Source organism: Apteryx mantelli, chromosome 2 (genome assembly GCF_036417845.1).
Source record: "Apteryx mantelli isolate bAptMan1 chromosome 2, bAptMan1.hap1, whole genome shotgun sequence".
NCBI classification, from domain to species: Eukaryota; Metazoa; Chordata; class Aves; order Apterygiformes; family Apterygidae; genus Apteryx; species Apteryx mantelli.
The window spans coordinates 50,197,530-50,220,084 of record NC_089979.1 but is presented as its reverse complement, the minus strand read 5'-3'; the positions used below and the strand labels follow the sequence as shown (position 1 = coordinate 50,220,084).

Sequence of the window (22,555 nt, the reverse complement as noted above, 5' to 3'; positions counted from 1 at the left end):
GCTTTCTGCCACTCCCTGTTCTACTTTCAGCTGTACTTTTAGTTATAAGAAAAATGTTCAGTTGATGTGATTCCTGTAGCTGTATCGAATTTGTTTAGCCTCATTTCTCTTCTGAAATGACCTTACTTAAATTGAGTTGTTGTAGGATACTATCAAATAAGCAAGCATGCAGTGTAAACAGAACATCACAGAAGACCTGTGAAAATGTCAGTATGTGACAGTGTATATTGTGAACTTAAATCTAAACTCTGATCTTTTATACTTCTGTGTCTCATGTCCTCAAAACTGAGTGTGCTTGTAGTATCTGATTTCAGAAAGTTCAATGCTGAGACTGGGCAGACCTTTCAAATAGTATGCGTACTGCTCCTTGGGGTTGAGTAGGCGAACAGATACCTCATTGATAGCATCTTAGCTTATTCCACAAGAGTTACCTTCATCTAGGCTCTTACCATGTGGTACCTTGCAGCATCTATCAGAGAGAGAGGTGAGCAGCTGTATCTTTAACAAGGGGAAGGAGCACACAGATGGACAGCAAACTTGCCTGCCCTGTTCCTTGCTGCTCCGGCGACTCTAGTCACTTAGGACTGCACAGGTCTTCCTAGTCCCTTGTTCCTGCCAGCTTGATGTACTCGTGCATTTTACTGTTAAGATTTTGTCACGGATGTCACAAGACAGCAACAGATGAGATGCTGAGAAAATTCAATACCTTCAGTATGAACTGATTGGGAAGAAAATAGCAAACCCTAACTCTCTGTAAAGACAAAACAAACTTCAGTGAAAATGCTGAAGAAAAAGTCATCATGATTCTTGAGAGTTCCTGGGTGTCATTTAGTAATGATTGAAATTCAACTGTTCTGCAGTACCTGTTTTCAAAAATAACTCACTTTTTTTTTCCTATTTCATGTGCCCATCCCCACTATTTTTCCCTTACTTTGCCCTATGTTCTCAGGTAACGGGTAATTGTTACCTAATTCTTTATCTGCTGCTTTCCCTACTCTTTCCAACCCACAATTCTCAAACTGTTTGTTTCCTTTTTTCTTCTTGTGCTGCTTCTGTATTTAGTCTTCTGGCCCTAATGGTTCAAATTCTCAAAGACTACTCTTGTGGCAGGAAGAGGCAATCTCCTTAGTTTGCTTTCTTTGGATGCTTACAGCTAGATGCTGCAAATAAGGTTCCTGATCAACTGGCTTTTTATGAGCCTTCAGTGACATCCTGAGAGCTTTTGCTTGATTATCTGATCTGTATTATCTTTATTGTCCTCTACTGTTTCTTACCTGCTTCTGCATGTCGAAGAAACCACGATTATTGAACAGACATGTTTTGTTACTTTGCAATGTATTCCTACAAATAATGAACAGCTACCATCTGAAAATCCTAGTGTTATGAGTCTTGCAGAAAATTAGAGATGGAAATCCTGTAAAATGTTAGATTACTGAACAAACTAAAACCAAATCCCTGGAGTTGTGGCATTCATCCTGGTGTTTTGAAGGAGCATAAGAGAAGAGCAGCTGAGTACTATGTAGGGTACCTTAATACCAGCTGGTTGGAAGATGATAGCAACTATTTTTGTCTAGTGGAAAAACAAAAGCCTACCTCCCCGCAAAAAACATTAAGTGTATTTGTGGGTGTTCAAATAGCCTTTTCTAAATTTCTACTAGAAACTAATGGACAGCAAGTAGTAACCAGCTGCAAGTATGACCTCAGACTGGAAACTTGCTAATCAAGCAGACTGTAGGACTGAGGAAAAAAATCTATTTTAACAGGACAAAAGATGGTGATGAAGAACCAGAAAGTACTGTACCAGGAACAAGTGTTGGGTGGACTGAACGATGGGATGGAGAAACCCGCAGGTGAAAGACAAGTCTTAAACATTCTTTAGTTTTGAGACTACACAAGAGTGAGTGAATAGGCAGTGTTACAGCAGTTGAAAATCATTCATGATGTGCATTTGGAAGAACTATATTTTAAGTAATCTCTTGAGGGTTGGACACTGTGCTGTTTTGATCAATGAAGATCCACTAACAGTCATTGAACAGTCTTTTCACAAATGATAGCAGCTGTAACAATGAAAGTTAGCGTATATTGTTATGGTATGGTACTGTAACCTTTTTCTTGGCCACACAATGAAAGTAGTGTAGGCTGTGTCTAAAAACCATGTGTAAAGAGAGCTTGACACTTGATGCCAGGAGTTGAGAAGTCACTGCACCATGGATTTTTTTTTTTCTTTCCTGTGGGAATCTACTTATCTTTATTAGAGAATGTCAAATATCAAAGGAGGGAAAAAATAGTTCAGTGGGCACATAATTGCACTGCTGTGCCGGTAAGTGCTTCTGTCATTCTCCAAAACATCTTACTGCAGCCAAATAAATAAGGCATCTGGTCTTGGGGGGCACAGCCGCTGTATGGTCTGTTTTGCCACTGAAGCATGCCTATGGAATATTAAACTGAAAGAAGCCTACAGTATTGCATACAACCCTATTATAAGGTAGGGCTGCACGTCAAACCACTGTATACTATCCTGCCTTGTACTTTTAAATCTAAATTGCAACAGAGGGAAAAGTCAGTGGAAACTAATTGTATGGCTAATTAAAACAGTTTGAAAGGAAGTAATTGCAAAAAGAGAAATTGCATCGTAGGCAAGAGGAGAAGATGGTAAATGCTTAAGTATGCAGCCTTCAAATGTCAATTTTCCTCAGAGAATGTCCACCATATGAGAACTCTGGTATTCAGCGGCATTCAACCTGTAGGGCAGAAAATTTTGTACAGGAAAGGTAGAGGCTGGAAGCAGCAATGCTCGCTGAGCTTTATGACAACCACTGTGAGAGGCTCAGAATTAAAAACAGATTTTTAAGGTTTATTTTTCTTTTTTTGTCACAAGTTTCTTAAAATGCTTAAAGGGAATGCAAAAAAATGGAGCTTTTTCTTCCAAAGACAATGAAGGGAGAAGCAACTGAGAATAGTAGAAAACTTTCAAAATATTAAATGAAGGATACAATGAAACTCACTGGAACTTTAATTGAAAAAGGTGGTCAGAAAAAGGAATGGATAGAAATAAGAGATGAAAGCAATTTTGGTGGGTTAAGTAGCCTGACTTAAAAGGCACCTCAACATTTAGTTCTTTACCATGGACAGTAGGTGTTTAGTTCCCTTTTTTCAGCTTGCATCAGTGCAGAAGTAAATGTGATATGTCATATTCAGACTTCTGATGACATTGCTTTGATTTATCTATTTTATAATATTTTAATATTTACAAATATATGACTTAATCTCTTTGCTTTGGAAGATGGAAGAATTGGGTGCTTTTCCTCCCTCTTTTGTATGCCTATTTCTTTCCTTTATTTTTTTTCTGCAAGTTATACAAATTCTTGTTCATCTACTTTAGTGCTTTTATTACTCCTGATGTACTTATTGCTGGATAGCACACATAACCCTCAGGCATATATTAACTTGTCTTCAGCCTTCCCTGGTTTCCTTTCCTGCCAGTTCTTCTGTTACTTTAAATATTTTATTTAATCTGTCCCGTACTCTGTTGTCATACAGTATTGTATGTGGAGACATCATGATCCCCTCTTCTTCTCTTGATAATAAACCCAATATCTTGCACATGTGCTTTCTAGTCTCTTTTCCTCCTATCAGTTAGAACCATGTCTGGAATTGTCGTGTTTAGCTTCCCCATAACGTCTTATCAGCATTTCTTCTGAGCTCATTTACATCTACACAGCTGTATTTGTTACTGCCTTGCCAAGACTATATTTTTGCTTTTCTAAACATAATTCCCTAGTGCTTAAACTTGGGAAGAGGGGAGAAAAATTCATCTCTGTTTTTTTCTGTACTTGCATATTCAGAGTCCTTCAAAAGTGAACAATGGTATAAATTAAGATGCATGTCATCAGTCAGCATCGTGCTGGACAAGTGCTATCTATTTGGCTTTTAACCTCAAATCTATTATTCCTCCATGAACCCTGATTAATACAGATGCTTAATTTCTTGTCTCTAATTTAGAAAAATCTTCACCAGTAAAACTGTTCTTGAGGATCTAGAGAACAAAGGTTTCATGCACTTCATTTGTCTTCTGCAAAAGTTTATATCAAATATTTGAATCCTTTGTGTACTTTGTGACCAAGCACGAGCGCTTTTATTACTCTTTTTCAAAGGAGAACATGGATTAAGCTAAATAGCTCTTCTTTGCTCCCATTTGATAATACAGCCTTCTGCTACTATACACATCATGGAATAGATGGTATAAATTAGTGTGTGTGTGTGGGGGGGGTTGTTTGTTTTTTAGTAGAATACAAATTTCCTAAGTATTTAAGAGATTCTTCCTTGCAGTGATTGGGAAAATCTTGCAAGATTTGCACAGCCTGGATTAGTGGAGCTCTGATAATGTGAACAATTGCATTTCATGTACTTAATAATCTAAAGAGTTAAAAACCAACATGCAGTATTATATGGGATGTGAAACAGCTCCAGCGATTCCTATTTAGAGACTACAGGTTGGAAATTAAGAGGTGTGATTTCCCTTTCCTTCCCTTCTAGATATTAGTGAAGTCACTGTTGAGATACTCCTCTTAGTTGAAAGAAGAAATATCTGCAAAAATATCTGTCTATTCTGCAAACCAAGTATCATTCTGTTCTGCTTTGATATCTCCTACTTATTTTGTGTGTGGGAGCCAAAACCAGAAACTCTGCACCTCTTTCAGAAAAGGTGAAAAGATGCTTTTTTAATTGTTGCCTAACACTGTAAGCAGCAGACTGTCTTCACTAGTAACTACTCTTTGGTCAGTATTTAGGACTGAAGAGGTTTTAGCCTTAGGAATTCCCGCTTTAGCAGAATTGCTTAAAGAAAAAGTCTTGGCATCTCATAACTGAAATACTTCTTGTTGTCTTATGCAACTTGAAATTTCTTTTTTTTTTTAATATTAAAATGCCACCAAAAATGTCGTTGGTGTAGGGTAGAAATAGACTTTGCATATTTTCTGAAATGTGGAGTATGAGACATCATAAGTGAGAAATACAATTCCTGTGAGCAGAAAAGGACATGTTTTTCTTGGAGAGGATTGAGTAAAGAACGGGTCAATTTTAAAACCTTTCATTTTATGTGATTAGTACGGTGCTACAAATGCCATTTCACTATAAGGGAGGACTTTAAAACATACCTTACTTTTTGATTTGTGCTGCAGGTCAGATTAACTAAAATGGTTATTGTGTCACCCTAGAAATTCCTGCTTTCCTGCAAGACCAGACTTTAAACCCTATTTTTATTATTAAAAAGGCCAGCAGCAACAGAGTATTTTACAAGTTCTGAGACATTTTTATAGCAATTTGATCTTTATATACAGGTTTTTTAGAACTGTTTGTACTATGGTTCTTAGTGTATGTAAAAATCTGAAGGATTGGAGGAGGCGCATGAACATTGATTTGCTTCTTGTCTGAAGACCGTTCCCTGCTGAGTGAATTTTGAACAGAACATACATATTCGGCTCTTGTGTCATGGTGGAATGGCAGCATCTTTCCATCTAATCTGCTTCATCTGCTGAGGGGGACCCTGCCGGTTTGTGGGTTGATGTGTGACAGAGATTCCCCTTCCCCCTCTTGAGTTGCCATTATGCACCTCCATCTTGGGGGAAAAAAAAGGTATGTTTTCAAGATACAAACCAGAGTATGACATTTTCCATTTTTACCCAATTTTAGTCAGAGATACTGATATTAAAAAGAGACCCCTAGAAGGAAAACAATACCAGATGCAACTTCTCTACATCATATATTTCAATAAAATGTATGTACTACTTTTATTGTCTTCCACTTGCTCCAGTGATTTTTCTGCCCTAACTTGTGTGCTACCAAAATGTCTGTTAAAAAGGAAAGATTTGATCAACATAGTTGCCTCTTGCTCTTTCCTAATCTTGGTTTTCCAACAGTAATTAACAAGTCAGTATCCTCAGGCGTCGCTTGATGTTGTCTTTCTGTCTTCTCCTGATCCTCTGCTTTAAACTGTTCACATAATGCTTGGACGTTTAATATTACGCTTTTATAAGAACAAAACTTGTTAAAGACGACTTTGCTGGCTTCAGTAATATAATTTGGACACTTGCCCATATCTCTTAATGGGGATGAGTTCAGTCCATTATGGACCTTGTTTGAATTAAATTGTCTTATGTTCTCAAATCTAAGAGATGTCTAGATTGCAATGAGGCTATGATTTCCACACACACCCCTCCCCCAAAAACCTGGTCAGATTCTTCTGGATCTGAAAAATTCTTTGACTGCTTGAGGTGGAAAAATTTATTGGGAAAAACATGCAGTTATAGCAGTAGCATGCATTTCCAGCATCATCTTGGGAATTGCGTGATGCATCAATTCTGTTTCTAGAAAGTGCATCTCCTTCTCATGCCTTCCAGGTGTCATCCTGCCCTTTGCGTTGGTGGATTTTCTATCAGTACTGCTCTCAAACAGCAGTGCTCGCTTCTGCTAGGAGTCAGTGTCTCTAGCATGATTTGCCAGCTTGAATCTCCTGGGGCGAATGAGTGAATGTGTGCAGACACTGTGCAGTCTACATGCCCAGAGCAGCATGCCTGATTTCCACCAAACAGCGTTCTTGCCCTACTGCATCCTCTTGCACCATGCACTGATGCTAACCATAAGCTGCCTCAGTTGTTATTTCATAGCTGTGGCTCTTGTCCTGTGTCTTTACTGTGGCAACCTGTCAACATCGGCTCTACAAGAGAAGGGATTTTTATATCAGTGCTGTTTCAAGACAGCTACCAAATGGTCAGCGGTCATCAATTTTGAGAAGTCTAACTGTAGTGAAGGCTTTCGAGGACTGCATTGGGAGTAATTTTGTATGTGGTTTGTATGATTGTGGGGTGTGTGGTGCTAATTTTTTAACTAGGCTTACTTTGAGATCCATGATTTGCTTCATTTATCTGTATAGAGCTCTTAGGTTTCAGTCTGATGGCTCTTAAAAGTGAGGCAAATCATCTTTCCATCTTGAGTTTTCTTTTTACTGGAGCATATCCTTGAAACTTAGCATTTGGTCTTCCTCTAAAGAATTGCCATGTGCATGACATGTAATACGTGCTTCTGTGGCAAGAGCATTGCAGCACATGTATGAACGTTGTGGCAGCTGAACTATGTTGCTAGTGGAAAAGTGTGGAAACTGATTCACCTCAGTTGCCTGTAAGCAATGGTGGCTCTCTGCGTGTTTGTTGGAGGGCTGAGTAGTTGGGGTGGAAGTCAACAAATGCCTCTGCCACAGAATCTCAGCATTTTACTGCTTCTGATTAATACAAGGAATGATGAAAACTTCAAATAAAAAATTTCTAAGCCTCAGTGTTTGACTGAGGTTTTCAGTTTGTGTGAAGTTTTGATTTAGCTTTTGATTTAGTCATTTCCCTCCATTCTCAGTATGTTCTGAAATATAAATATATTCTGAAAAAAAAATATATATAAAATCTTCCCTTTAATATCCGTCCTATCAAACATTTTATACCATTAGGCCAGCTGGAGGTAACTTGGACAACTACAGAACATTAGTATTTTTCAAGTTTTTAAGGGACACAAAACCTTAGTTTCTTAAATGTTCTTGAAAACTTTACTGTACACTTAAAAAGAAGCCAAGAAAAAAAAGGGGGGGAGGATGTATTGAACATGCAGAACTGAAGTAATTATGATGAATAAATTTGTAAATGTTTACACTGAACATGTGGGCAAGAATAATAGTACATGTGATAAGTGAATGATCATGCCCAGTGTTGTAGAAGCACTGCTACATTTCTGTAAGCAAAAGTCTACATAATATGATCTAAGCTGACTTGTAAATAGTGTTGTTTTCTTAACTGATATCTTTTTTTTTTCCCAAGGAAAAAAAAATGTTAACATGTGTATGTCAACCTTTTGTATTCCCTGATTTGTGTTGAAAGATCCTTAGTGTGTGTGTGTTACTTGAGTCTTAAAGGGAGGATGTCCTTTTTTGGAATCCTTCACTGAAATACCTTTTTTAACAATAGTCTAGTCTCTACAATACTTTCTATGAAGCTGCTAGCGTCATTGAGGGATGAACAACTTTACCTTTCTGAAGTATAATAGTAGAACAAATAATATTAACAGATTTACAAAAAAGAAACTTAATATTTTTCATTGTGGATTCTAGTTTATTTGAGTAGTACCAAATGGGAAAATAATACCATTTAGGTAGTACAAGCTTGGTTGTTTTTACCAGCTGAATTTCTCTTCCCTTTAAATGGGATTTCTAAGGGCTGAAAAGCAAGCAAAAGCATAGTGTATTGCAACCTTAGTAAATGAAACATCTGAACTCACTGAATGAGGAAACTTAATTCTCTTTTATGATCAGAAGAGAGGAGAGGAGAACTGCTTGCTTTCCTATCATGGAGTGACTGTACTTTCTTTAACGTCTCCCCCGCCCCCACCAACCTATGTAAAGAATTGCAGTTCAAACTCAGATTTCGTAAATTGTGGGAGGGAGGAGAGGACAGGCTAAGGTGCTGTTCTAGTTGCGTGTCGGATCCTCTAAGGAGTAACATCAAACCCAGAAGTTTGTATGTAAGGACAAACTCAACCTGGGTAATAGAAAGGCCCCCTTTTCTAAAGAGAGTGGGAGGTCTCCTCCACCCCGTGGTCTGTGAGACAGCTGACTGATCTGGGAGAAGTGGAACTGCATTAGCAAGGTGATCAGTCTAAACTAGGAAGTCTGTCAGCAGACTTGGTTGGGCTCCAGAGCAGCTGGCATCTGTAGTTACTGCACAGAGTGAAATGGTATGCACCTTGAAATGCAGACATAACAAACCTTTTTTCTCTTGACCATGATATTTTTTCTCCTTTCTTCTTCATTCTAGAGATTATTTCCTATCCCCAAACATTTAAAAGGGGAGCCTTGTCTTGCTGCTGGATGGTTCTTTAAAATGTCATTGAAGAGATTTGCTGGCTGTCTGATCCAGCTTAAAAAAAATAAAATAAAATCACATACTTGCTAAATTAACCCAGGCAGATGTTGCCCTCTCTAGGGATTTCTGTGTTGAAGAGTTTTGGGATCAAGTGACTGAAAATAAATATATGCAGTGTCAGGTGTGTCTCTAATTTGCTTCAAAAGGTTCAAATATGTTCTGGGGAAAAAAAATGAAGAGTATCAGTGAACTGACAACATCCTGTTCGCTGGATAATATGACATTTTAGAATGGTAACATTGAGTGCTAGGTTCAGGTAACATAGATGGAAGAAATGTAGAATGTCTTGCTTGTGCAATTGTAAAACTGTGAATTGAGTAAAGGATATGCTAAGTTTACAGAGCTAAGCAACTTCAACTTAAGTGCAGCCACTTACACCAGCTCTGATCAGATGTTTTCTCTGCTAACCAGAAATGCCACAGCTCAAGAGTTGAGGTACCAGCAAAGAGGTTTCTGTTGAGACTGTCTTGATACCAAATGTAGTCTCCACAAAATGTTATTTGTGCAATACTATCTCTAGGACTGTCAGTATTTCAAGGCTCTAAGCATGACTGATTATTGGAATCTATTAGAAGTGTCCGGGAAGATGTTAAAAGCTGCTGTCAAACACATTGTTTCAGTAAGCATCACAAACTGTCTGAAGCGTCAATAAAGGGAACAAGCCCTTTAGAATACTGTATATCATAATTAATGTAAGTATTTTCTTTTTAAATTAGATGCAACAGTTGGAGTTAGCACAAATGCAACAGAGAGAAGCTAACCTCACAGCTTTGGCAGCCATTGGACCAAGAAAGAAAAGGCCTTTGGATTCATCAAACGTTGGGCTGGAGGTACTGAAATGACTTGCATGGCATTGTTGTATCTTCCTACTGGATTATTTTCATCCTTCTCTGTATGGAGAAATGAGAATTATTTCAGTAAAAGACTGGATACATACTGTACAGAAACCAATCTACATGTTAGGTGTTTGGAAGGATTACTTCTGGTAAATTTAATGGGGATGTTAATTGTATGTTACAGGAAAAACTGTGGATAAGAGTAATATGTGCAAAGAGCTAAATTGGATGATGGCTCAGAGAAACTTTGGTCTGCAGTGGAAGGTAATGAAGGCCGTGATAGTCTTCCACAGCAGCTAGTTGTTGTGGCCCATCAGTTGAACTCATGACAGCAGTTTTGGATGGCTCTTGAAATGACCGTGACTCTTAGATTTGGCTGCAGGCTGTTTTCCCGTGTGTAAGGCACAGGGACTCTTTTCAAATATACCATGAGCTCGCCCTGCTAGTGAACAAAAAAAGCTAGATCCTTCAGATTCTGTTTCCATTCCAGGAGTGAGTCAGGTCTCCTTTTCTGGCCCATCCTTCATTTTAAAATTACGTTTAAGATGCTTTTAACAGATCTTGATTTAATATATCTCTTAATGTTGTGCAGGAGATAAACCATTTCAGGGACCTGGGAAGCTTCTGAGGTTGCATAAGTTCTTTTCAAGGAGACTGACAGCCTAGTTCTGTTAGAGATTATCATCTTGGCTGGAGATGGGAGAAATGAGTTGCCAGGTGTGATTCAAGTGTTGTTGTCTGTTTTGCTGCTCTTTCTCATGAAGCCTCAACACTGCTTGAATGAACGGGTTGGCCTGTGACCCAAGCATAGTGAACAGAATCCTGAAAAGTAACTCTTGTTTGGAGGAAATGGTGGTAAAGTTGTCTTGTCTGATGAGCATTAAGCTTTTTTGTTGTTCTGTCCTAAGAAGCCTAAGTGGATACTAGGGTTGAAAATACTTAAGCATTTTTGCATGCTGGAGTCTGGAAGGACCTTATATAAAGCTCAGCTGGTGTTTGCAACCTGAGACAGTAGTGGCATCTAATCTGTGGGTTTTCCCTCAGCTTGGATTGTGACAAGAGACGTCTCTAAGGAGATGAGGTAGACTTGTTTATCTGACTTCATTCTGACAAGGAGACATTAATAACTCCCTGAATGCTCCCACTTTATAGCAAGTGAGTGAAGAAATCTGTATCTAAGCAAGTTTGTTCCAAAAGCAGTATTTCAAGCTTTTGAGGAGCCACTCTTCATTTCTTTAAGTTTTTTAATGCACTTTTACATGAAGCTGAAGTTGTAGGTACTTTTTCTTAATACCATTGGAAAAACTTGAAAAAATGAGTCTAGAAGAAGTTGTTTTCCCCCATCCTTTTTTCCTCTTCCCTCAAGCTTTCACTGAATAACTATTCCTGTTCTTCATAGTTTTTTTTTTTATAATTATTGCAGGACTTGTTTCTGAATGTTTAACAAGTCTTCCTGTTAGGTGCTTTTCAGTTATTTCTCATTGTCTGGGATGTGCCTACTTTATTAAAAGCTCTACAGGATTGTACCACAGTGAGACAGTTAGTAGTGTTGATATTGTATGGTGGTGATCCATTATTTATATGCTATTTTAAAAGAACCGAGGCATGACATGCCTAAACTGACCATAAACCTTAATGACATTTCATTATCAAATTTATCTGCTGTATTTTAAGATTCTTCTGTTCATATACGTTGCTTTACTAGACTCAGTTGAAAGGGCAGTAGGTGAAGGTAATTCTGCCAGTGAAACTACTGTTCTCATATGCAATCTTGCATTGCAGTGCCTAGTGCTTAGTGTTCCATGTTACCAGAAAGCAATTCTCTGGACTTTTTTTTTTTTCCTGTTTGTGAAATGACATAGGATAATAACTTGTGCAAGATGTTTAGGTTTAGACATTTAGTGTCCCAGTATATCTGAAGAGGATTTATAAAAGCCTTGATTTCTCATGTGGAATAAAAAATGGTTTGGACAAACATTCTGTATTTTAAGAAGCAGAACATTTGTAATACATTTGTGATAACATGGCAAAACATTCTGAGCAGTAAACAACATTCCATTCTTCAAAGATGAAAGGAGGTCTTTGAAACTGAAAGCAAGTACAATATGGCCTTAGGCTGATACGCATTTGGGCATCTTTAAAATCATCTTTTTGGGCAACCTGTCTGAGAATAATTTAAACAGGCAGGATGTACTTTCTCATTTCAAATTGCAAATACAGACAGCTTTACTCTCAAGTAATCTTAAATGTCAGAACTTCCTGACTATGCAATGGCTAGGAGTAAATCTGTGCGTAATACTCCTGTGACTTTTTTTTAAGCATAATATCTTGGCAGACAGATATGATGGAAGGTATTATTCCTGAATATGAGTTATCCTTGGATAGTATTAAATGAAATCAGTAATGATAATTGTGTTAGTTTTTTCTTAACTTAGACTTCTTCAGCTTGCTTTGGATAATGCTTTTTGTACAAATTCATCTCTCTGAAGTCTGTATTAGAACAGAGATGGCTGTGTTCAGCTTTCTATAACTTCCTACTGTAATAATTAAAAAGGAAATGTTTCAAGCCATTACTGATGTAAACTTGAAGCCCCAAGGTGTTTGGAGAGGCAGGGAAGAAAATGATCAGTTATTGAGTGTATTGAAGAAAAGAAACTTGAGTTAATTGATTATGTATTTACCTTTGTTAGGTACTGAAATCTAAAGGGTACCAGAAGAGTGGAGCTCAACAGACTGGGTTAGAATGGATTCAGTGATAAGCATGAAGGGCTGAGGACAGCACTTGGATAGCCTACTACTTTTCCTTTCTCCACAAATGACTGTAAAGTTTAATTGGAATGGTTCTTCATCCTTAGGTATCTGCTTCCTCCACACTCTGCCATGTGGCTTTTGCACCTTGTCTGGAAAGTCTTTTTCCTGGCATACTTGAATGGCTAACTCCTGTGTATTTACATCCTCTTGCTTGCTGAAATTCTGGTTTCTTTAAGCAAACGATCTCTTAAAATAATCCGTAACAGATTTCCTTAATCTGGGAATTTACAGATGTGGTGACACAAGCATATGATCTGCAGGTAGAGCCCTGCTTACTAGCAGCCGCATCACCTCATTGTGTGGCAGGTAACAAATGAAGAAAGAGATTCCTGCCCAGAGGAGTTTGTCATCTAACCTGGACCTAAAAGCAATATGAAAAGGGTGAACTATATCCTGCTGTGGTTGCTGCTCATGCGTTACACTCGGATAGCATGAAGGACAAATCCATGAAGATCATGTAATGAAAAAATAAAGCTAATGCTTTAGGCCTAGGAAAAAATAGCACTATATTGGGAATTCTTTATCCCTTCTTGTTGGGGTACTAGTTGGGGTAGTTTTGCTTTTACTCTTTACTGCAATTTAACGTTTGAGTATTATTGTTCAGAAAGAGTAATTTGAGAAAGCCCTGGTAAGAAAATCCCTCTATTGTAAAAATGCACTAATTGGTGCTACTTGTATTCCAGAGGTGTTAATATCTTCATCTCTCTGATTCTGGTCCCTTTGGGTACTTTTGGATACAATGAGTAGAAGAGGCCTTTACATTTGATTCATACGTGGTTTTGGTTTTGTGTATTTGTTACCCCCCTCTTCTCCCCCTTGTTTTGGTTCATGTGGTCAGTATTGATGAATTAGAGGATGGGAAAACTTGGTAAAATAACTCTCCTTGAAAAAAGGGAGAACATTTTTTTTTTTCCTAAGACAAATCAGAAAAACTAAATTAGAAGCCACAGATTTATATCCCTGATTCTGTGTTCTGCTTCGTAGTTCTTGTTGGTAAGATGATGTTTTTAGTGCTGAGAAACAGTCAAGGATTATTGTTGATTAAGTTTTGCTTTCTTTCTGATGACAAAACCACTTTGGAAATGGTTTTGTCTAGTTCTCACTGTAACTGGAGTCTTAAGTTTGAAGCTTCTTGCAGTTGATTTAAAGCTTTTTTTTCTGTGAGGAAATAAGCTACTGTTCTGAGTATCTCAATTTTTTTCCCCTTATCCAGAGGTGTTCTGGCTCCCAACTCTTTTGATGTCTTGAACTGAGAGCAGTGTATTTGTTCAGTGTCACACAACAGGAAGAAAGAAAGTCTACTGCATTTTTGAAAATAGAATTAGCAGACTAAATCTTAATTTTATGGTTGACTTCTGAAGACTGTAGTTAGACCATTCTTCTGTTTTATACAGGGAAACTTAATTGGATGTCTGCACTTCTATGTAATCTTTTTGGAGAGTTTTTTTCTCATCTGTTTTCTGGCTCTGTGATAACACATTAACCATTTGGAAGTGAAGCAGTCTGTCTTGTCCCAAAGTGCTGTTGATGGCATATCTTTCACATGCCTTCTTTTAGGTTGGTCGCATTGACTGACTTAATGTGCACAGGTTAATCTCCTGTCTTTTCATACTTTTTGCCTGATTCAACAGACTGAAGAGGAAACTTCCTTCTTCTGGATATTGTGTGTGGCTGTTCTGTCTGTAGCCAGGACTGGCTGCTCTGTTAGCAAGTGCGGGTCTTCTTGCCTTGTCACCTACAGTCTGGCTCTGCTGTGGAAATGTAGGCTACTATGAGTATAATTTTACAAACACGTACTTAGCCCTTCCCTTGGTGGTGTCAAAGATCTTTTGTTGGGGTAAATGTGGCTGTGCTGGGGAGAAGTGTCAGAACTGGAGGTGCATCGGGCAGCCCTCTCTATGTGCTGTCTCTCCCTGTCACTGTAGTCACTGTTGCAGTGACAAGGAAGGTATGTCTAAAGCAAGTCTCAGACTGCAGAGCAGAGGGCAGCATCCTATGTGCCAAACACCATGCAGTTGCTGCAGAAGTAAATGGTGTAGCTGGTATCCTGAGGTCAGTGCATAGCTATTCAAAGACTCTTCTGTAAAACTTCTAGCTCTCATCAGTGTGTGTAAAATGATGTGACACTTGAAGGGTGATGCACACCTTCTAATACAGCATTTCCCAAATAAGTTGTATTTCCTTCTGGGAAATATTTTGGCAAGAGGAAATGGGAGAAATATCTTGTTTTCTACACTAGTCAGTTCCATTTTAATACTGATTGTGGGTGGAGAAAACTAGCATGTCTTCTCCTTCCCTTTCAGGTCGAGGCATCTGCAATATCTGGTCATTGACAGCAGACCTTAAATTCCACCTTCTTGCTTTACAGCTTAGGATACCAATATGTGTGTTGATCAAACATTCTGTAAATGCTGCATGTTAAACCTTTGGGAGTGTTTTTCAGGCGGACCTATGAAGAGCTAAACATTTGAGCAAGAAGTCCTTTCCTTCAAAGTGAACAAGGAAAACTCCTGAATTTCCCAAATGACTGGGAAAAGATATGTCCTATTTTCCCCCTTTGTGCCAATCAAATAACTTTGATTTTTTTGGCATTTGGGAAAGGATGTGTGGCAATTAAGGGGTATGTGGATTTGCACTCTTTTAAATGATAGCTGTAGAAGCTATTGGCACCTCTTTGACCATAATCTCTTCTAATGAATCTTTCTGTGTGAGAACACGCTAGCATAAATTCATCAGCTTCAGTATTGGTGTTAAGGATGTGGCTGTGTTTAAACCTGAATTAAACTTAGAACTTTGCTCTATTGAGAATGACAATAGGTTTGTTGCCACACGTATACCCGTGGGGTACAGAGAGGCTTCCAGCTGATTTGCCTGCCTGGTGCTTGCCAGTGTTCATTAGTACATGGTTGTGTGCTAAAGTATTTTCTCAAAAGTGACAGAAATTGAATTTGAAAGCAACCACTTTAAATGGACCTAGACTATTTGCATGTAAGTAGGTGTTCAGAGCCAGGCAGCTAAATCTATTTCTACGTTTGAGGGATTTCTTCCCACCACCATTCCCCTTATTCCTCCCCAGCCCCTTTTGAGACTTAGGTCTAAAGTAATTTGAGGGGTTTTTTCTCCTTTGCATATGCTTAACATATGCAGACCCTTAATTTGTTTCTAGTTCTTTTCTAAGCTGTTGGACAACTGAAGAATTTACAGGGTAGTCATACCTTTAGGGAAAAGGAAAGCTAATAGCATGCTGTAATTATAAAAGATGGCTTCAGCGCCTTTATCTGCTGCAAGACTTAAGCACATCCTGTCAGCTACAGACAGTTTGTTTCAGCTCTGAATTTCCTGGCTGCTGTCAGTCTAGGCCATACCCTTGATGTGATTCTCCCCCCCCCCCCCCCCCCCAACAAATAGGCTGAAATATTCTTGACTGCCATTCATACACTTCAGATACGTGGTTTATTGACCCATATTGTGCTTTCTCTGTGCTAGAGATGAACTTAATTCGTCTTATGTGTGAAAGATATCTGCAATTTAAATGACTAATTGCACTGTAGCTTTAGGCTGAACATATTGGTAACACACAAATGTTGATGACATGTGAAGGGTCAAGAGATTTATAATTTAGTTGACAATACATTGCTTAAAATGATGTGGCAAAGAGCCAGAAAATTTCAGCTTAATAATTGTCTATTAACTAACATGACATATTTGTATAGTATTCGTTACCTCCAGGTACAGATTAAGCATCTGATGTAGCCATACAAAGTGACATGCGTATATGAATCTTGAGCATAATAGTGAATAAACTGACATTACATTTGAAGTGATTTGTTTCAATATGTAAAACATTTTGTTGCCTACGTTTGAAAGGACTTCTGGAATGTAGCAACGAAATCTGAGAAAAAAATGTGTAGTTGAATAACATTTATATATATATTCGACAGCTTAGTGAGGCTGCTTTGTAGACTACAGATAACATCATAAATATACATGTTTGTTTTCAGCTGCATGAGAAACAGTCTGGAAATAGTTCTAAGCCTTTCAGATGTCAACTTGATCTATCCTAATGGTCTACAACAGATTAAAAAAAAAAAAAAGAGGGGGAAGCTTTGTTTTTAAAAAAAGAATCATATTTATATAAACATTCTGAGTAATGTAGTATTTTAGTAGTATGAATGTGGGAGTATATTTCTAACAGACTGAGGCTTGTTAGAATAGGCAGCATCACAAGTCTGGCTTGTCACCAAGGTAATATCAACTTCTTTCACTTTGTTTTCTCTGGGCTAAATTATGCACTTATTTCTTCATATAAGCACAATTTTTAGAATTCTGGCAGGATATCTTTCATTCTCCTTGTTGCCAGATAAGATCCAGGAAAGTGTCTGAGCACTTCACAATGCATTAATGGATTTTTGCTTTTTTTTCTCTTATGAGACAATCTTCTACATTTTACAGCTGGGAAACTAGTGTACAGGATACATTACATATCATAGACATCCATGTGGCCACAGGTGACAGAGCTGGGAGTTGAACCTGAATTTGAGTATCTGTTCTGATTTACTAGATGTTCTTACCACCTTCTGATAAAATCTCTACTGCAAACAGTTGTAATTTTTCAGCATTTTGAAATGTCATTGAAAACTATCTTATGACTTTGATTCCCTTTTCTGGTGATATTTTTATAATGCACAGCAGAGCTGCAATGACAGTTTGCTCTCTTGGGATCTTAGCTCTGAGACTTGGAAGTATTTATGCCACACCAAAAATTGAAATGAGAACTATTGACTCTACTTCTAACATTTGATTGAACAGTTTGCTCCCTTAAAGTGTTCCACAGAAAATAGGATTAGGAGTTTAAAATTTTAAATGTAATTGGTGTGAAGCCATTGAATTTGAGAAGGGAATACATATTCTGCCAGGAATAGCTCACTGGGGGCCTGCCCCAAATTTGTGGGAAGGAAGGCTTATGCTGGCCTCAGTGAGCTTTGTATCATGTCCTATATAATAACTCTGAGCAATTTTGGTATTCTTGTCAGTAATTAAAACTCCTAGATTATATGCTCCAAATTCCTTGGAGATTAGAAATAAAACTATGATGGTGGTTCAGGTAAAGGAAAAGATTTGTCGTACAAGGCTTGCTACCTTAATTTCAAGATAACTCTTTCTTGTATCAGGTTCTTCTCTCTTGCCTTTTGTGAGAGAATTAGTATTTAATTCTTGGTCCAGCCACTGGAGAGAGCTCTAAAGATCTTCAAAGACAGGTTTAGAAAGCAACCTCCCAACAACACTAGCTGCAAAACAGATATGGGACTGATACTAGAGTCCCACAGTGTGTTCTATTGCCAAAAATCAGTATAGTGAGAGTTCCTGATTTTTATTAGAAATACGTAAAAGGCTCTGAGGAGCAAGAAAGGGAGACAGATTTTTGGGGTTGACAAAGTTGCTGATTTGTTTTGATGCCAAAGATGCACCAAAAGCATGATCACAGCTCATGTAACCTCCTGGTGCTAGTCTTAAGCCAACTAGCCTGGGTACTGTGAAGGGTAGTTTTCAGTGGTGCAGAGCCCAGTTACCACAGTACTTCACCTGGGCTTACAGATGGACCTGTAAGGGATACTGAAACTCTTGCTGCTGGCTGTAGCACTTCTGTTGATACCCAGGTCAGCTGGTGGGTACCCCTCTCATGCTGCATGTCTGTGATTGTGTAGCCCTAGTGTTGGGATGAAAATGGGGTGCTGGGCCCTGTCTTTGTTCCAGAGGAATTCAGTGAAAGGCAGTAACTCCTTGGGTTGACTGACTCTCCTGCCTCCCATGTGGAGGAGAAAAGGGATTTTTCTCGAAAAACAAAAAAAAATCTGCTTGTTTGATAGCAAAGCCACTGATTCTTGCTTGTAGCAGAAGGTGGTTGCAGCTTGGTACCCTTTGCTAGAATTTGTTATATAGGGGTATATTCGTTTATCTTTGTAATTGTGACCTCGCTGAAGAGAGGCACTTTTCAGTTTCCCTTGGAAGAGAATCACTAAGCTGTCTTAGGATAGACTGAAGATTTTATGGCAGTGAAGAATGCCCCAAAATAGCAAGACACAAGCCTTTACTGCCCCCCTGGAGGGAACATCATGGAGATGTCTGGGAGCAAGGCATAGGTAGGTGGTAGTGGGCTGGTGTTATTCTTACCAGGTACTGAGTAAGGTCTGAAAAGCAGAGTTGGGAGAGCTTCTGTGCAGGAAGGGGTATATGAGAGGGAGAGGAGAGAACTGCTGACTGTTGCCTAGGACCAGACAAAATGTGCATGCTGACCAACAGGAACTTACTCAAGAGGAGGCTTCTGAGAACTGAACACCAGAGGATCCTCCTGTAAAGTGTTCCTTGTGTCAGCGGAAGAGCTCAGTTGGGCACTTTTTAAATTGGGTCTTGCATACTGACAGAGGCATACATGTGTTAGTTGATTTTTGAGGCACAGATGGCTCAGGAACATCAAATGCTCTTAGTTCCTTAAATCTTTATTAAAAAAGAAGGCAGGTAGTGTATCTCCCTCCACTGTTTGTTACAAAATCCAAAATAAAGCCATAAAAGACTAATGCTTTGCAACTGTGGGGGACAGAGGCTAAAAGTATAAACTTTGTTCTGACATCTGTGCAGGAGGCTTTGTGCAACCTGGCATATGGTGTCGGATAAGTTCCCCAACAAGATGAAGTCTTTCTGCAGTCCCTGTCTGGACCAGAATGACCTAGTCTGACTTTTTTTCATTTTTAAACCATCTTGTACTTTGAGAGAAGGACCTTTTCTTTTAACTTGGATGTGGTAGTGACTGTTGGTTCAGTGGCTAATTGAGTACTACATTTCAGAGGTTCTTCAGTAGCTGTGATACACTTGTGTGGTGCTGTGTGAAACTTAAAATATGATGTGGCTGTCCTAGTGAACAGAAGTTCAGTATAAGCTTTGGCCTTCAAAATGATTTTTACAGTATAACACCATTCCATATCTCTGCACTGGGCATGACAAGTAAAAATTTAAAACTAAGCAAATATATAACTCTCTCAAATGCAGGCAGCTTGGAGCTTCTGCTTTGTTGTAACATCTTGCAGATCTGATAGCTTCCAAAGCAGGCTCAGGGATTTGTGATGTCTGCCTGATTTTTGTAAGTGAGTGAACAAGATTGAGATGGTTTTGTTTTGTGTCTTTTTAAAGGTAAGACTTCTCATCTAGTGACTATTTAGAGAGAAAATACTTTCACCTCCATGAAGTTCTTTGAATTAAAAAGGACATTGCTGTTGGGTTACTGAAAACCCTTGGGGTTTGTTTCATTTATAACATTGCCTCAGGCCTTCTGCTGCATCCTGTTGGATTGACCTCCTTTTCAACCCTGTGCTGGCAGCTGCATTGCAGAGCTATCTTTTCCCTGGATCCTTCAGGGTTGTCATATGACAAACTTGAACTGTGACCCTTTTGTGTCTTACCAGGACAGCAGTGCCCTCTCTGCGCTATGTGGCCAGCAGTCTTCCCCATGCACACATTTGTTCCAAGCCATTTAACAAACTGGAAGTTTCAAATGATAGCATTTCATAATGTTTAATAGTATCCACTGTAAAGCAAATGAAATGATGCTGAATACCCTGCATGCTGCTAGTAAGAAATACAGCTTCCATTTCTGCTATATGCCCTGGCTTTTCTGTGGCTAGTGTGCTATCTGGTGAATCTTTTTTATTTTTTAATGTATTTCAGTGCTTTCCCCCCTAACAACAATAGTACTCACTGCTATAGACTGGTATTTGTTTCTAATATATGTGGGTTTTTTTTAAACTGATTTCTTTAAGCAAAGTGGGCAAAGTCATTTTGCTGAAGTCTTGCAGAGAGTGTTAGGGTAAGAATTGATATAGTTAACACAGCATCCAAGCAACACCATCTCCAAGTGGTGTTGATGCTGGCAGGCATTGCCTTGCTGAAGTTACAGAGACTGAGCACTCGTATTTGTACAAATTGCATTCATTACCAAGAACCCTCCAGTAGTGATAAGAGACTGGCTGTGTAGCATAGATTGGCTCCAAGATAAGTAGCCAGTCTATTGTGCAGCTCATGATAATCTTCCTCCTCCCCAGCCCTAATAATAAATCTCGGGGCATTTTGGAATGCATGGGGGTTGCTCATTCCAATAGCCTGAATGTATAACTACTAAACATCATCATCTCCCCACCAATTGTGCTTTCGTAACCAAGCAAGGCAACTGACTGAGATGGATAGACTTAAATATAATGTTCTGAAAACACGGATGCTCTGACTTTGTGTATTTGCTCCCTTAAAAAAAGGACTATTCACAAATGATGGCTGGGGCAAGAGTGTGCTGTTTCTTCTGGCCATGTTTTAAGGCTAGAGCCTGTTCTCAGTGACAGTTTTCTTCAAGAAGAGATGCAAACATGTGAAGCTTGGGTGTTTCCGAATGGAAGTAAGCCTTGTACGACCTGGGCCTCTGCATAGAAACTGTGGTAGTACCTTCACAGTTAGCCTGTTATTTGCCTGTGCAAGTATTTGCATAGTATGACTTCAGTGAAACTGCAGTTATTTATCATACCATAATATAGTTAGAAATAGAAATTCTTTTTGCTTAGAATTTTTGTCATTCCTTTGACTGAAATAAGCTATTTAACTGGCAGACACTTGCTTTGTCTTTTAAAGTATCTAATGTACACAGAATTCTGGACTGCTGGTTTCTAACATACGTAAAGCTGAACATCAGCAGGCTAGTTTTGTGCAAGCAGGCAGTACAATCCAACGAGTTTGATTTAAAACCTTAAACTGACATAGTTTTGTTTTTTTTTTTCCCTCTCTCCCACCACCCTCCCCCCCCCCCTTTAGGGTTTGAATGGCAACGGAATTGCTCCTGGATCATCGTGTTTTAGCCTTACAAAACAGTTGCTTCGTCCAAGAATAACCCGTGTCTGTCTCAGGGACTTGATATTTTGCATGGAACAAGAAAGGGAGATGAAGCATTCTCTAGCCTTGTACTGTGCTCTTTTGAAGTGATTTGAGTTTTACATTTCAACTCTGCTGTCTACTGCCAAAGAAAACACCGAAGCATTGTTGCACTGTCTTGAAATTCCAATTTCTGGAAAAATAATCCGTTGTAAGGATAACTCTTGTTTACAGATAAACATTTTTATTAAATACCTAACTTATCACTTGTAGGGTTTTTAATAATATTTGGCTTAAACCAATCTGTAAACCAGTGAAAACACTGAACTGCGCACACAAGTACCTGATTACCTGCATGCATTTAACTGGCTTGCAGGCTCTGAGGGCTTGAGACGCGTACCTAGTTTATGTATGTCACTTGCTTCAGTACCAGAGCCTGCAACATCTGTTCCATGTGTAGTGCCTTCTTCTAATCCAACCTTATTTAGGGAAGCAAATTAACATGTTAAAGGCACTGCATAGTATGACAGCTGTATTTAATCATGAACCAGCAGTCAGTCAACATGCTAATGTACTGCCTATCTGACTCAGCATCTCCTTAAATTTTCTGGGTTTAGAATTACTACTGAATGTAGTGGAGAATGTTTGTGGAGAACAAAGTAGCAAGCAAAGGGACAAGGGACACTTTGTCTCCCCCCACCTCACCTCAACTGCCTTCCCCCTCTCCTCTGAGAAAACAACTGAGGGAAGATGAACAAATGGGTAATTCCTGTGATTAATGTACATCAAACAGTGTAGTTGCATGTAGTGGCATACTTCCATGTTTGGGAAAATCTGGAGTTACTAAACTTGAATACAGGGAGTGAAAGAGCCTAAAAAGGAAGGATAAACTGAAGAACAAATCTCTTATGTTTTTTCTTTACGTGGATATCAAAAATAGCAATGAACTCGAGCATAGATTTTAAAAAGAAATGAGCAAAAGTAATCTGTGCTGACTGCAGAAAAAGGAAAACTTAAAATACATTAAATATTCTAAAACTTTAC

General features: G+C 38.7%; 1 protein-coding gene across 1 annotated transcript in view; it reads left to right on the top strand.

Annotated features, from left to right (window-relative positions):
• The window catches only part of TAF4B (TATA-box binding protein associated factor 4b), a 75,796-nt gene extending 54,022 nt beyond the window's left edge, over nt 1–21,774 (top strand). Inside the window, exons 14-15 of the mRNA XM_067292350.1 lie at nt 9,677–9,790; nt 21,455–21,774. Of these exons, the coding sequence (XP_067148451.1) occupies nt 9,677–9,790; nt 21,455–21,622 (282 nt within the window). The 3' untranslated portion in view covers nt 21,623–21,774. The remainder of the gene's footprint in view (nt 1–9,676; nt 9,791–21,454) is intronic.
• The last annotated feature ends 781 nt before the right edge of the window (nt 21,775–22,555 follow it).